The sequence below is a fragment of the Molossus molossus genome, unplaced genomic scaffold (genome assembly GCF_014108415.1).
Source record: "Molossus molossus isolate mMolMol1 unplaced genomic scaffold, mMolMol1.p scaffold_m16_p_20, whole genome shotgun sequence".
Taxonomy (NCBI): domain Eukaryota; kingdom Metazoa; phylum Chordata; class Mammalia; order Chiroptera; family Molossidae; genus Molossus; species Molossus molossus.
The window spans coordinates 550,864-564,253 of record NW_023425356.1 but is presented as its reverse complement, the minus strand read 5'-3'; the positions used below and the strand labels follow the sequence as shown (position 1 = coordinate 564,253).

Below are 13,390 nucleotides of genomic sequence, written 5' to 3'. Positions count from 1 at the left end.
TTCCCACCTTACGCCTGCTGAGTCCAGTGTCTGCAGTCACCAGCCAAAGGGCAATTTAACACTTGTTGCCTCCAAACTGACGAGTTTAACAATAATCTCTGCATCATTTATTTTGACAATTTTTATTTTATTATTCAATTTAAGATGGTCCAGTTTTCCAAATAGGCCTCTTTCAAGGCATCCATAAAACAAGACATCTGCAGGGATTCGCTCTTGTCCCTTTTTCCCTTCGGGATGATGCGAGGTGCTAAGGCCATGCCATAGCTCATTCACAGACCTCCCACGAGCCAAGGAATCTGTTCTCCTGTGCTTTCTTCCTTTGTTCTCAGGCCCAGGAGACTTCCTGCCCTGCCTACCCTCCCCGGAAAAGATGTGAATGTGGAGGAGTGGTTTAAGGTACAAATTAAAAGGAAAATGAGGTGTAAACTTTGGTTCCCTAACTGAGTATTTCTTGCTCCTACTGGAGGCAACACAGACTAAGTTGTACAGAGAAGCAAGGTTGCACCACCCTACTTGTCCCTGCCCTGGCCCCATTTCTTCCTGACAAGTCATCCCTTAAAGTAAAAAAATAAAAATAAAAAACTTGAAAATTGGCATTTGTCACTATAATGTGGTGCAACTTGACTCATCCAATTACCTAGGCTCCAGACTTATGTTACATAGGCAAGTCTGGTTCTAACAACAGAGCACCACTCTTACAAGTCATTCGTCCTCCAAACCCAACTGAAAGCACTCATGACAATCCTATTAAACACAGTGAAGAGAAGGACTCTCCCAAAGATGCAAGACAGTGGGGCTATACCTGCTGCCTTCCTAGCACATCTGTTCCCAGGGACAAAGCAGGAGGCAGTGTCATGACTAAGCTCACACCTGATGCTGTGAAGGGGAAGGTAAGGTTCTGTTCAAGTCCAGAGGTTCCACTCAGTTTCTTTCTGCTATCACCACTAGACATCTTGGTGCTCCATCTTCTAGAATGTAGATGAGGACCCACAAGTGAACATAAAACTCTAACCTTAAATCTAGGTATTTTTGCCTTAGAAATTAGAACATACTGAGCCTCTTCCCAACAACACTGAAGTCTGAGTCAGAGTGATAGTGAGGAACACAGACTATTTCTTGTGGGCATGATGCCTTCGGGAATGCCCTTGCTCCCGATTCTTTGGGGTTTTTGGTTTTGCACCAATGGAAAATGAAGGGACTGATGATCTGAAAGACCCTCTCCCAGTGGAGCCCTGAGCAGGCAGAGAGGGAAACCCATAGTCAAAGGTACTGCCTATCTTAATTGGTTTAGGGATAGGAATGCTCTGAGCTAAGGGGGTGATGTGAGGAGGCTCAAACATAATCTTTCTTGCAGAAATGCTGGCCCTCCCCAACACAAAAGGGGTGCTCTGGCTAGCCAGGCTCTGGGTGTTCTGACTCCAGCCTTTTGCAAAGGGTGTAACAGTACGAGTGGCTCCACTTGTTGCTTCAATGGAGAATACCCCAGAGTTGGAGCTCATGTCTGGGACAGTCATGCTGACCTCAGACTCCCCACAGTCCATAGCAGTCACTAATCCCCCAAAGGCAAAAGGTCGTGGGGCTGTGCTGCCAAACACTGATCCACAAGCCCCACTCTGGTGGGTCTGGGTGACAACTCCAAAACTAGTGGCACTAGCTTGACCAAAGGGAAAACTTGCTGGGGTGCCGCCTACATTTGGCCGGATGCTGGCAGGGATGTGGAAGGTAGAGGCTGACTGTGTTGGGCTGCTGAAGGCTGGCTGAGTTGGAATTAGGGTTGGGGTTGGCAATGCCATTGTTGAGTTTTCTAAAATAGATGAGCTATCGAAGCTTGGGCTAAGGGCTGGTTGGGCAGCCCCTTGCTTTTGCCCAACTGCAGCCCCAAAAGCAGGCTGGGGAGTGGCTCTTGGGGATAGTGGGAAAGGTGGCCTTGAGCTTGACCCCAAAGGAACCGTGAATGCTGAGGTTGGATTGGAGATGCTCGATGACAGTGTGGGCTGGCTTGTGGTTATGAGGGCTGAGGCTGACAGAGGGCTGCTCTTGCCCTTAAAATTGGCAGTGCTCTTACTAGGGGACATCTGGACAGTGCTGGGAAGAACCTGGTTAAAGATGTTGACTGTGTTTACTACAGGGATGGTAGAATGCTGAGGAGGCGGGAAAACAAAGCCTGTGACTGGGGAGATGCTGGCCCTGATGGCACCAGAAGCCCCAAGAAGGGAAGTGTGAATTGTGGAAGGGACAAAGTGAGTGTTGCCTGCAGTACTGGTAACACCGGCTACACCAAAATCAAGACGTGGCTTGAAACAGGAGTCTTTGGATGCACTGACTGTGGTGGTGGAGGTGGCTACAGAGGTAGACTTGACCAGGTCGTGGAAGAGGTGTGTAAAAGCAGGAGGAGCTGGAGGAGAAGTCTGCTTGAAAGAGAAAGGAGCTGTCATGGGCATAGTTTTAAGTGGTTCTATGCTGCCAGAGATGGGCTTGAAGGTGGGTACTGAGATGCCTGGAAGTGACCGTGCTGCAGCTGTGACTGAGATTCTGGAAGGTAAGGAGACTCCAGTCTCACTGTTGGGTGGGGGCCCCCAAATAGGTTTTGATGTGGGGTCAGCAGAAATTGCAGCAAGAGGTACAGATGCAGAAAGATGGCAAGCTGGACTCCTCACCATTCCAAGCAAAGTCATTTGTGTAGAGGGCACTGTAGGGGTAATGGCAGGTGGCCTTGGGAGCATGGCAGACCTGTCAGCCTGACAGGCCAAAGGTGGTCCTGTAGTGTTAGTGACTGGTGATGTAGGAGAAACAGGGATCAGAAGGGTGACAGGAGCTGTGGGATTTGAGTTTGAAGAGGGGCCTGGAAGGGGCTCTGACTGTGAGCACCCAGGTAGGGCCGGCAGGCCAGGTGTCTTCAGAGGTGAGTGGGCTACACTGACTTCCTCTCCCATAGACTTTGGGGAAGCTAGTGGGCCTGGAGATGCCACCTGAGGATTTGTGTCCTCGGTTGGAGCTGTGCCTGCAGAAGGCAGAATGAGAGACAGGGAAGGCGGAATAGCAGACCAAGCCTCAGGGACAGGATCTGTGGTGACCTCTGTAGTATCCTTTCTGGTTTTGTTGCCCCACTGAATGCCAGTTTTTGTTCCCAAGACCAGGTTCTCAGCAGGAACTGTATAACCAAACTGGGAAGGTGGGCTCAGGGACAGCAGGGTCCCTGGACTAGAGTGCAGCTGGGGAATCTCCTCATTTTGTGTCCCAGTACTGCCAGATGATGCTGGGGACTCCTCTGGTGCCAGTGGGGCTGGAAAGTGACACTGATGACTTTTTTTCTTTTTTACTGGCCACTCTGGCATCTGGAGGTGTGCACAGGGAACACTTCTCTTCCAAGGCTCAGAGAAATCTCTGGCAGAGCTATAAGAGCTTGTAATAACATTTCTTTTGGAGCCAAGGGGGCCACCTGTGTGTGAGCCGGCCAAGGAGCTCCCGCAGGAGGACCGGGGCCTCCCATTCAAGCTGTGGTCTGAGCTCCAGGAGTCAAGGCTTCTCTTCAGAGGCCCAAGACTGGGCACAAAGGAAGCAAGGTCTCCACTTTTCACCAGAGGCTTAAATGCAGATGAGTTGGCATCTGGACTCCTCTTCTTACTGTCTGACCTTTCTGGGGATGGGGACGGTGGTTCTTCAAACCTCAGTCTCCCTTTCTTGCACTCTCTGAGGACCCTGAGCACTGTCTCCTTTGCACGTGGGTCTGGGAGCTTCTCAGAGGGTGTGGACTCCACTAAACTGATGGCCTGTGGTGGGGATGTGGCAAGAAGCCTCCTTGGCTCGGGAGGAGTGATCTTGATAGTCACCGGGCTCCATACTGCCCTGGGGTGACGAAGAGACCAAACAGTCCGCTTTAAGTAACTTTCCCACCAGTCTGAGGGAAGAGGCCCCACGATGGAATTCTGAGGCTGCTTCATGGGAAAGCGCCTCCAGGCCTCATTCACTACCCACGAAGCGGGATTGGTGGGGTCCCAGTTCCGCGGCCTTCTCCCAGGTTTGAGCCTCGGGGCTGGGTGGGCGCGATGGACGTGCTGAATCCGGTGGACCTGGTGAAGGGCCTGAGAGGGCCGGCGGGTCACAGGCCTCTGGGGCAGATCTGTAAGCCCCTCTGCCGGGGATGGCGGAGGTCCCGGTTTGCCCACGTAACTGCCCATGCAGAGCCGTGAGGCAGCTCGGCGACTTTGAGGACAGTGTCGGCCTCCGAGGTTTCCGACATCTGCAGATTCAACCGAGTCCAAGTGCGCTGGGTTCGGTGACGGTTGGATCTGGGCGCGAGGAAAATGCAATGGTCTCGGGGAGCTCGACACCCACAGGCCCTGAGACCGCAGATTAGCGTGGGTGGGAACAGGGGCACGCGGAGTCTCAGCAGCTCCGTAGGCTCTGCTGTTTGGAGGCCTAAACTGAGCGCTCGGACAAGGAGTTTCGAGGCAGAGCGCGGAGCGCTTGTCTGAGACCATGCGGCTGAGGTCTGGAGTGAGTGGGCCTGTCTCCAGGCGCTGGCTACAGCAGGCTCGCAGTTCCGCCCAGATTTCCCGAGTCCGAGCGGGGAACCCAGGACTGGAGACTCGATGGTGCTTCTGTGCAGCCAGATGGAGGTCCTGACGCAGCAGCCAGGAACACTGGGCGCCCAATTTGCCGGTTCTCCTTTCCCGCTGCCCTTGCCTTCCTGCAACCAAGTAGGTGCCAGTCATCTGCCAGGAAGACAAGCTCTAGACGCAGCCACCTCCCGGCCTCATCCTGGGTCTCCGCCCAGAGCAGAATCCGGGTTGCCCTCCCACTGCTCGTCCTTTGAGTCAGGCAGGGCCTCGGGATGTCTCTTCTATGTACCCAGAACCTGAGCCCGGGCAGGCACCGCTGGTCGGAGCTCAGTCCACGCCTCCATCTCGCCACTCACGGCCCACCTGGCGCAAGAGCTCCTGGAGGGGGAGAAAAGAACTGAGAGAAGTCTGCACCCGCTTTTGGACACAGTGGGTTTTGAAGGGAACTCATTTTCCGACGACTTTTCTTAGAGTAAGATTCGATTTGTGCCGATTTTATTGTTATTAGAAGGAACTTTTTGAAAAGTAATCTTTAAAGTTATTTGTTTTTTAATTTTTCAGAATGTTAGTCACCTAGTTGACTCTGGCTTAGCAAAATATTGAGTTTCAACTTAAATGAGACCTTATGGTATTCGTATAAAAATCAGTTATTTGTACAAAAAAATTCGCCACAATAATTGTATTCAAGTTAGCTGTCTATTTTTCCCTTTTAAAAATAATCTATTTTCTAATTTAAGGAGTATTTAAAAAATAGTTTATTATTTTTATAGTAAATGATCGTAGATAATCTGTCCACCATTCAGTATGTTTTTTTTGTACTCAGTTTTGTTTTTTCCTTTTTCTTTTCTTTCTTTCTTCTTCTTCTCCTCCCTTCTCCCCTCCCCCTCTCCCCCCCCCTCCCGTCCTGTTCTGGTAGCCAGTTTTGTAAATCAGTTAAATTTAATATATTTACGTTTTTAAAAAGTTGATTATATGAATATATTCCTTTTTTTCCTCTACAGAAATATGTAAGTAAACTTAAAGTAGACTCATTCTATAAATGACACCCATCAGCTTACTGCTGGTCCCTGCGTAGTAGTGAGGGCAGTTCAGGTGCGCGTGATGCTGCCTCCCCTTTTAATCTGCGTGGAATCGCTGGCCTGGCCCCTTCTCTGTGGACATCAGGGAGGGGACGCTTGTTCCTGACCCACGTAGGTCTTTACTTTTGGCTGAAAGTCCTTTCCCCAAGACGGTTCATGGGGGGCTGGAAAGGCTCCGAGCGCCTTCAGTCCCGGGTGGACACGCGTCGGGAGAGAAGACAGGAGTGAAAGGCCCAAGGGAAAACCCTCGGCCAGGTGCCCGGTGCTCATTCTTTCACGACCTTCCTTTTGGTAGTTTCCTGCGCCCCGCTCTTTCCCGCGCAGGTCGGAGACCTGCGCTTCCACAACCGGCCCAGCCCGGGCCATCACCTCCAGGCTGCGCTTTTCCGACCCGACCAAGTGTTTAAATCGGGTGAATTGGAGCTTTACTTTGTCGTACACAGCAAGAGACGAAGGGCAGGAAACTCAGTCGGTTTTATCTGAGAAGGTGGCAGAGGGCTAAGAGAGGACCCCCGGGTTCCGAAAGGACAGGAGACGCGCTCTCGCGAGCCGTGAGAAGAGCAAACGCGAGAGTCGTGAAGCGCGGGTGTGATCACTGAAACAGTAACGGCAACGGCCGCTGCGCACTGAGTATAATTTAAGCCTCCCAAACATCGATCAGCTGAGTCCCTTTATTGTCCATTCTCAATTTGACCAACTCTCGGGACAAGCTATGTAAAACCACGTGTTAAGCGTGGCTCGGTGTTCGCAGCGTTCGTCTCCAGGGGCTCGGAGGACTCGGTCCACCCGGGAACCAGGCCCGCGGACCGGATCCGCGCATGCGCAGCGGGCGCTAGCCTGCCGTGCCACACCCCCTGCCATCTCGGTTTCCTAACCGGTCGTCTGCACCTGGAGCAATGGTCCCAGCAGCTGTTCGGCATGGACTCTCCCTGCACACCGTGCGGGAAAGACCCGGGGTCTGAGTGAAGAGCGGCTGGGCCCGGGAAGATCGGCGAGCGCGGGAGCGGCCAGTCCGCGTAGGGGTTTCCTGTTAATATTTCCGGCTTCCCCATGCCCCGCGCACTCAGGTTCCGTGCGAGCCGGGTGAGTGTCCGATGCTGGGCGGGAGGCTGCCGGTGAGTGGCGCGCGCAGAGCTCTGCGGCAGAGCCGGGCGGGTGGGCGGGGGCTCTGGGAAGCTGTCTTGCGGGAACACTGGGCTCCTTGGGGAGACGGGCGGTGGGTCGGGGTCTGGTCGCGGATTGACCCGGCGCCTCTGCGGCTGGGCGGAGTTCTCCGCGCACGGCGCTGGCCTCGCGGGCGGGCTCGGCTGGCCCTGCCGCACTGTCGCAGGCGCTGGGCCTGGGGCGCCCGGGGAGATGCGTTCCACTCCTCTCCGGCGGGATGAGGAGGGCTTCTGCACCATGGTTTGCTACATTGTCTGACCCTCCCACTGACCCCATGAGATGGATGTACCATCATCGGCCCCGTTGCAGATGGGGAAACCGAGGCACGCAGCGCTTAAAGCACTTTTCTTGAAGTTACAGTGCCTTCATTTTATGATTCTAATAATGAGGGTTGGTACTTGATTATGGTAGATGTTATTTGTTGATCGAGGTGGTGACACATTACATACATAAAATTCTGTGGATTTGTCTCGATTCTGAGCCCCTTTCCATGAACACTTGTCTGAAGACCGTCCTTGCGAGGATTGAGGATGTGATTATCTCGGAGAGCCAATTCCTCTGTGCAGAGGCCCAAGAAAATAGGCAGCCCGGAGAAGAGCTGACCTCTAACCTTCAGAACCTGCTTCCTTGGGAATGGCATGGTTTCTTTATGTTAAAGGAAGCAGAAAAAAGGGAGATTTCTTCCCAGATCAAGAATACCTTATAAGAGGAAGTGAGTGGTGCGGTCAGAGGAATTTCAGGTGGTTAGGACAGAAGGTGGCCAGCACTGTCAGGGCTGGAAAATTAGTCACAGGGAGCAGGTAGCATTTGCTGGTGCCTCAGCACTTTGTGACAACTGCACTTGAGAGCTTCTGTAGGGACACAATGTCTGCAGAGCTGTAAGGTCGTGCAGATAACCAAGTATGAAGAAGAAAGAGGTGGAGGAGAAAAGGAGAGGCAACTTTTCACACCATGATGGAGGAGCCCTGTGTGAAACCTGGATAAAGGTATGGCCCTAACCTTGCAGAGATTGTGCCCACCTGGCCTATCTAAAATATATCTGGCCCCCACCCCAGACTTTTGTCACATCTGTCCATCCTCCCTTCCCCATTTCATGTTCATCCTCCGCAGCCAGGAAAAGAATGCATCTGTCCACGCCATGGAGCAGCAGCTGTTGTTGAAGGGAGCCTCTCAGATCCTCTTAGAGCATCTTTCCTTAAACATATTCCATCACAGTTTTAAATGAATTTGTTGAGGTAAGCACAGCGATGATACAGTCTCCTTATGTTGTATGTAACACTCCTTGCTGTCTGCCATCTTCTCATTTGTAGCACTCACAGAAGCTTTATGAGGAAAGACGGGTAAGCACCGGTAGTGCCACTCTGCAGTGTCGGACCAGGTTTCAGAAAGAGGGTGTCTTTCTCGGGAAACGCAGCCCCATGGTAGTGGAAGAGTTAGGTGCCTTCTGTTTTGACCTTCTGGAAGAACTAAGCCATACCCCCTGTGAACTAATACCCCATGTGAGAAAATTGACAAAGAGTCTGGATATGTACCTCAGACCACCTAGAGAGAGTTTGGATTTGGTCCAGCTCCATCCCCTTTACCTTTTATCCTTAAAGAACTAGGACTTACCCAGACATAAATAAATGTCTTGTTCTTTTCTTTGTTTCTGGGAAGAGGTGGTGTAAGACCTATTCCCAACTTTGCCTTCGACCAGGAAGAAAGCCAAGAGGAGGGGGAATACAGAAAGGCAACTTTCTACTTCACTGTTAGATCTATAGCCCACATACATTAAGGAGTCATGCTTCTTTTCTGAGAGTTATGTCCTCTGGCTGAGCAGAGACGTTTGTTTCTCTTTTTGTAGAACTTCCCTTCTTAGGTGAGTCCACCAAGTTATGCGCAGTACGAGACTATTCCCAATTTGCCTGCTAACTACTCTTAATGTCCCCCATACTCCCTTGCTGTATTCATTCCTAGGCAATTCAAGAACACAGCTATATTGGCCTGTTTCTTCTTCTTTTTTTTTTTTTTTAATTTTTATTGATTGGTTGATTTTAGAGAGAGAGAGGAAGGGAGAGATAGAGAAAGAAACATCAATTTATTGTTTCACTTATTTATGCGTTCGTTGGTTGATTGTTCTCTGGGCTCTCACCAGGGATCAAACCAGCAACCTTGGTATATCTGGCTGATGCTCTAATCAACTGAGCTGCCTGGCCAAGGCAATTTTGCCTTGTTTCTAGAATGGTTTCATTTGAAACTTGGACCTGAGGTTCTCATATGTCTCTGGGTGTTTGAAAGAATCTGTTTATGCTAATCTCATCCCAAATCTAGGCAGACGGTATGTGCCTCAGAGTTGGGACCTAAAATTAAACTTCAGGAATCATAGCTTTGAGCCAAATCATCAAGTCCTACATCTTCATTTTACAGATGAAGGGACATAAAACCAGATTGGTTATTTCCCTCTAGTTTTTATGTAGTTACCAAAAGACCTATGCCCCAAATCCAGATTACTTGGCAAATGTTTGCCCCACAGGTCCTCTGTCTGATGTTTCACTGATTCATGCCAAAGTCACCACTCGCATTGTGGTGGCACTTTAGTGGGAGTTAGCAAATTTAATCCTTGGGTTAAGGTTACATAGATAGGGCTTTACTGTGTTTGGAACTCACTGCAGCCTTCCAGGGTAGTCACTCTCTAAGCCTCCATGGCACTGTGGGGTCAAATTTGGGCTGGTGTCCTGGGGGCAGAGGAGTTTAGTTTCTTGGCCATTTAGGGGCCACAGGAATGAAAAGTGAGACTTGAATGTTCTTTCCCTACCTGTTGAGATGCAGTAAGTACTGCGTAGTGAGTTTGAGTCCAGGACTTATCATTTGGCTTGGGTGTACCTGTCTGTGTCTCAGTTCTTGATTTGTATTGTGGGAATAATAGTAGTACCCCATCACTGTGAGGCATAAATGAGTCAATATTTGTAAAATACTTAGAAAAGGCAGACACAAGAGAAAAGACCGAAAGAAAGCCCTTTTCCAGAGGCTGCACCTCCAAGTTAGATGCTTTCCCCAGTGGAGTGTCTATGTATCCATCACATGTCACACACACAGACACCTATTGCATGATACAGTTATCCGTGTCATGAATGTATTTGAAATGCAAAAACTACTACATTTTGGGACTCCTGTAGTGCGCACTGTATATACATTAGTTGAATTATAATCTTATATCAAATTGGATCACTATAGCATCATCAAGATATTAATAAGCATGAGCATGAACCTTAAACTTTGCACTGGCTACCTCCTGTGAACTCTGTCCTGATTCTCTCCTGTTCAGGATATTCTGCCTCCTTTTAAGTACACTCTTTGTGAATGGTTCTAGTGTGAAAATTTATAAAGATCTTCACATTTCAGCTCTTCCTGGTTTCCCTTTGCCTCCAAAACCCTAACTATTTCCTCAACAATATCACATCTCCAGGATGGAATGTAATATGTAAAAAGATCATCATAGGCCCTGGCCAATTTGGCTCAGCGGTTAGAGCGTCGGCCTGCGGTCCGGAGAGACCCGGGTTTGGTTCCTGCTAAGGGCATGTACTTCGGTTGCAGTTTGTCCCCGGCCCTGGTTGGTCGTGCGAGTGGCGGCCGCTCAATGTGTCCCTTCACATCGATGTTTCTCTCTCTCCCTCCCACTCTATCTGTACAAAGAAATGGAAAAAATATCCTCGGGTGAGGATTAAAAAAAAAAAAAAATCATCATAGTTCACAATGTACACAATCCTGTTGTTCTCACATCACCTCTATGGTGGTGTGGGTGTTCTCGGATCTTTAAGGACTTCATTTGGGACGAGGACTTTTGCTCTGGAGGCTTTAGAAGCTTTGCCAATGACCTACTAAAAGATACACTACTCACCTCTCAGGTAACTATCAATACTTTAGTTCCATTGCATTGAGAAGTATCTCCCTGCCCTTCAGACCTACCATTCCCTTTACAATTCTGAAGTAAAGTTTATAGATAATAGTAACTACCTAGAGATATAATTTCCAAAATACCAATGTATTACCTTAACCATAATATAAAGGAGAAAGTAAAGGAAAGTAATTTTTTTGTTGTTGTTAATCCTCACCCGTGGAAGGGAGGGAGGGAGGGAGGGGTGAGAGTAAGATCAATGTGAGAGACACATTGGTTGTTGCCTCCTGCAACCCACGTATGTGACCTTGACCAGGAATCAAACCCAATGACCAAAGAAAAAGGTCTGTGGGCCAATACTCCAACTGCTGAGCCAAACCGGCCAGGGCCAAAATGGAAAGTAATTTATGATAGAATATGTCTTTCAGCATGTAAATGATTGAATGAAACCAATGCACCTATGCAAAGAATCACTGTGACTGCAACAGCTACAAATGCACACTGATATTTGAATGTTGTTTCTGTGAATCTAATAACATGAATGGCTTGATTTTACTGAAATGGTGAGCACATCCTAATAACATTCAAAGGAAAAGAAGTATGTTTCTTTGATTGTCCAAAGTATAGTAAAGCTGTGCAAAATACTTGTATTTACACGTCAAGTAGTGTTAGATTCCAGTCTCAGGTAACAGTTTTTTTGAAAGTCTGGCCAGATAAGGAACAGTATTTGTTTTGCAGGAATGTCCATCATCCCTGGCCCCCAGTCAATAGGACAATCAAAAAACTCACAAATTTCCAAAACTCTTCCTAGGAGGTGGCACTGCTGCCTTGAGGACTGCTTTAATAAGAGAGAGAAGTACCCTGATGATGAATTCGCATAGGATCTGGGCTGCAAGCCAACCCTGCAGGAGAGCCAGTTTCCATAAAGTATGCAGCTAGATTTCACTGCAAGGTTCCAAATACATCAGAAATTCTGACCCCTCCTCTATCCTAGTGGTAGGGCTCTGTGTTCCCTGTTTCCGCTGAAAGGCGTGCTCTTGGTGAAGCTGGACACAGACAGCATCATCATGTTGCTCTTGAGGTTCTCTGTGCATGGCTTCCTGGCAGATGTCTCCATGGTTCATCTCCACATCTGAGAGGTTCCCAGTCTATGAGAAAAAAGAATTTGAAACCAGATCAATTCCTCACCCAGTAGATCTCAAATCCTGCTGTGAGCTTGTTGCTGCTATGCTCATGGGCTCATTTTACTTTCTGATGATGCCCTACTTAGCTCTTCAGCTGGAGTACCTGCTCATTTCCTTTTTTTTTTTTTTTTTTTTTTGGCTCACCATATTACTGAGTCACCTCCCTGTATTTCTTGAATTATCTGTAGAAACAAACAAAACACTGCCTGGTATCTCTTCTGGCCTTACTCACTTCTCTTCCACTGCCTCTTTTTATATTCTCCCCATATAAAGTTGCTAGTGTGCATGAATTGCAAATTAGTTGTCTTTTTCCTGCTAGTTTATGTTCTTTGTTCTCCACACTAGACACAGGTGACATCTGCACTTTAAATGTCTTTCAGATAGGGGTGAGTTGAACTGAACCAAAGCATCAACACCAACCAGGCGGTTTCTGAAAAGCGACAATTTTCAGGGTCAGCAATGGAAAGTCTTAGAGGGACCACCCAAGGTCCCATGAATGAAGAAGCCTGTGAAAGTGAGGGCCAGCTGTCAAGGCAGACAGCAGGTCCTGCATGGAAATCTCCAGAGAAAACAGCCATCAGAAGAGTGTCAGTGAATCTTGTGGAGACTGTCACTGGGGAGAGAGGCCCAGAATCCAGTGAACTTAGTCTAAGCTCAAAACTTAATACACAGCAGAACATTCCAAAGGGAGCTAGATTCCCCATATCTAGGGAAAATTCCAAAGATCATTCAGACTTAATTAAACAACAAAAACTCTTCTCACAAAAGAAACCTTGTAAATGCAATGAATGTGGTAAAACCTTTAGTTACCAGTCAGACCTTTTCATCCACAGTAGAATTCATGGTGGGAAAAAACCTTTTAAATGCAATCAATGTGGGAAAACATTTAGCCGAAGTACACACCTGATTGAACATGAAAGAACTCACACCGGAGAGAAACCTTATGAATGCAGTGAGTGTGGGAAAGCTTTCAGCCGGAGCACCCACCTTGGTCTGCATCAGAGGATCCACACTGGAGAAAAACCGTATGAATGTAGTGAATGTGGAAAAGCCTTCAGCCGAAGCACCAACCTCAGTCAACATCAGCGAACTCACACTCAAGAGAAACCATACATATGTGATGACTGTGGGAAGGCCTTCAGTGACCGTTCAACCATGATCCAGCATCAACGAATACACACCGGGGAGAACCCCTACAAGTGCAGTGAGTGTGGAAAAACTTTCAGTTGGGTCTCATCCCTCATTGAACATCAGAGAACACACACTGGAGAGAACCCTCATGAGTGCAGGGAATGTGGGAAGGTGTTCAGTCGAGGTTCATCCCTCACGGAACATCAGAGAGTCCACACTGGAGAAAAGCCTCATGAGTGCAGAGAGTGTGGAAAGGGCTTTGGTCGGAGCTCATCCCTTGTGATTCACCAGAGAATTCACACAGGAGAGAAGCCTTACAAGTGCAAAGACTGTGGGAAAGCCTTCAGTCAGAGCTCAACATTCATCAGACATCAGCAGCTTCATATTAAGGAGTGA

The 13,390-nt window shown here is 48.7% G+C and overlaps 2 protein-coding genes across 2 annotated transcripts; one reads left to right on the top strand and one right to left on the bottom strand.

Moving 5' to 3' along the window:
- Positions 1–1,109: 1,109 nt before the first annotated feature.
- POM121L2 (POM121 transmembrane nucleoporin like 2) lies at positions 1,110–4,178 on the bottom strand. The gene has a single exon (XM_036272317.1). It carries the CDS (start codon positions 4,176–4,178, stop codon positions 1,110–1,112), a length of 3,069 nt encoding a protein of 1,022 aa, XP_036128210.1.
- Positions 4,179–12,188: 8,010 nt separating this feature from the next.
- ZNF391 (zinc finger protein 391) lies at positions 12,189–13,390 on the top strand. Its single transcript, XM_036272350.1, has one exon. The coding sequence runs from the start codon at positions 12,323–12,325 to the stop codon at positions 13,388–13,390; it is 1,068 nt and encodes a 355-aa protein (XP_036128243.1). The 5' UTR covers positions 12,189–12,322.

Excerpts from the sequence above, each read along its gene's own strand:
- POM121L2 (XM_036272317.1), bottom strand. The coding sequence starts at position 4,178 with ATGGGCAGTTACGTGGGCAAACCGGGACCTCCGCCATCCCCGGCAGAG.
- ZNF391 (XM_036272350.1), top strand. The coding sequence starts at position 12,323 with ATGGAAAGTCTTAGAGGGACCACCCAAGGTCCCATGAATGAAGAAGCC.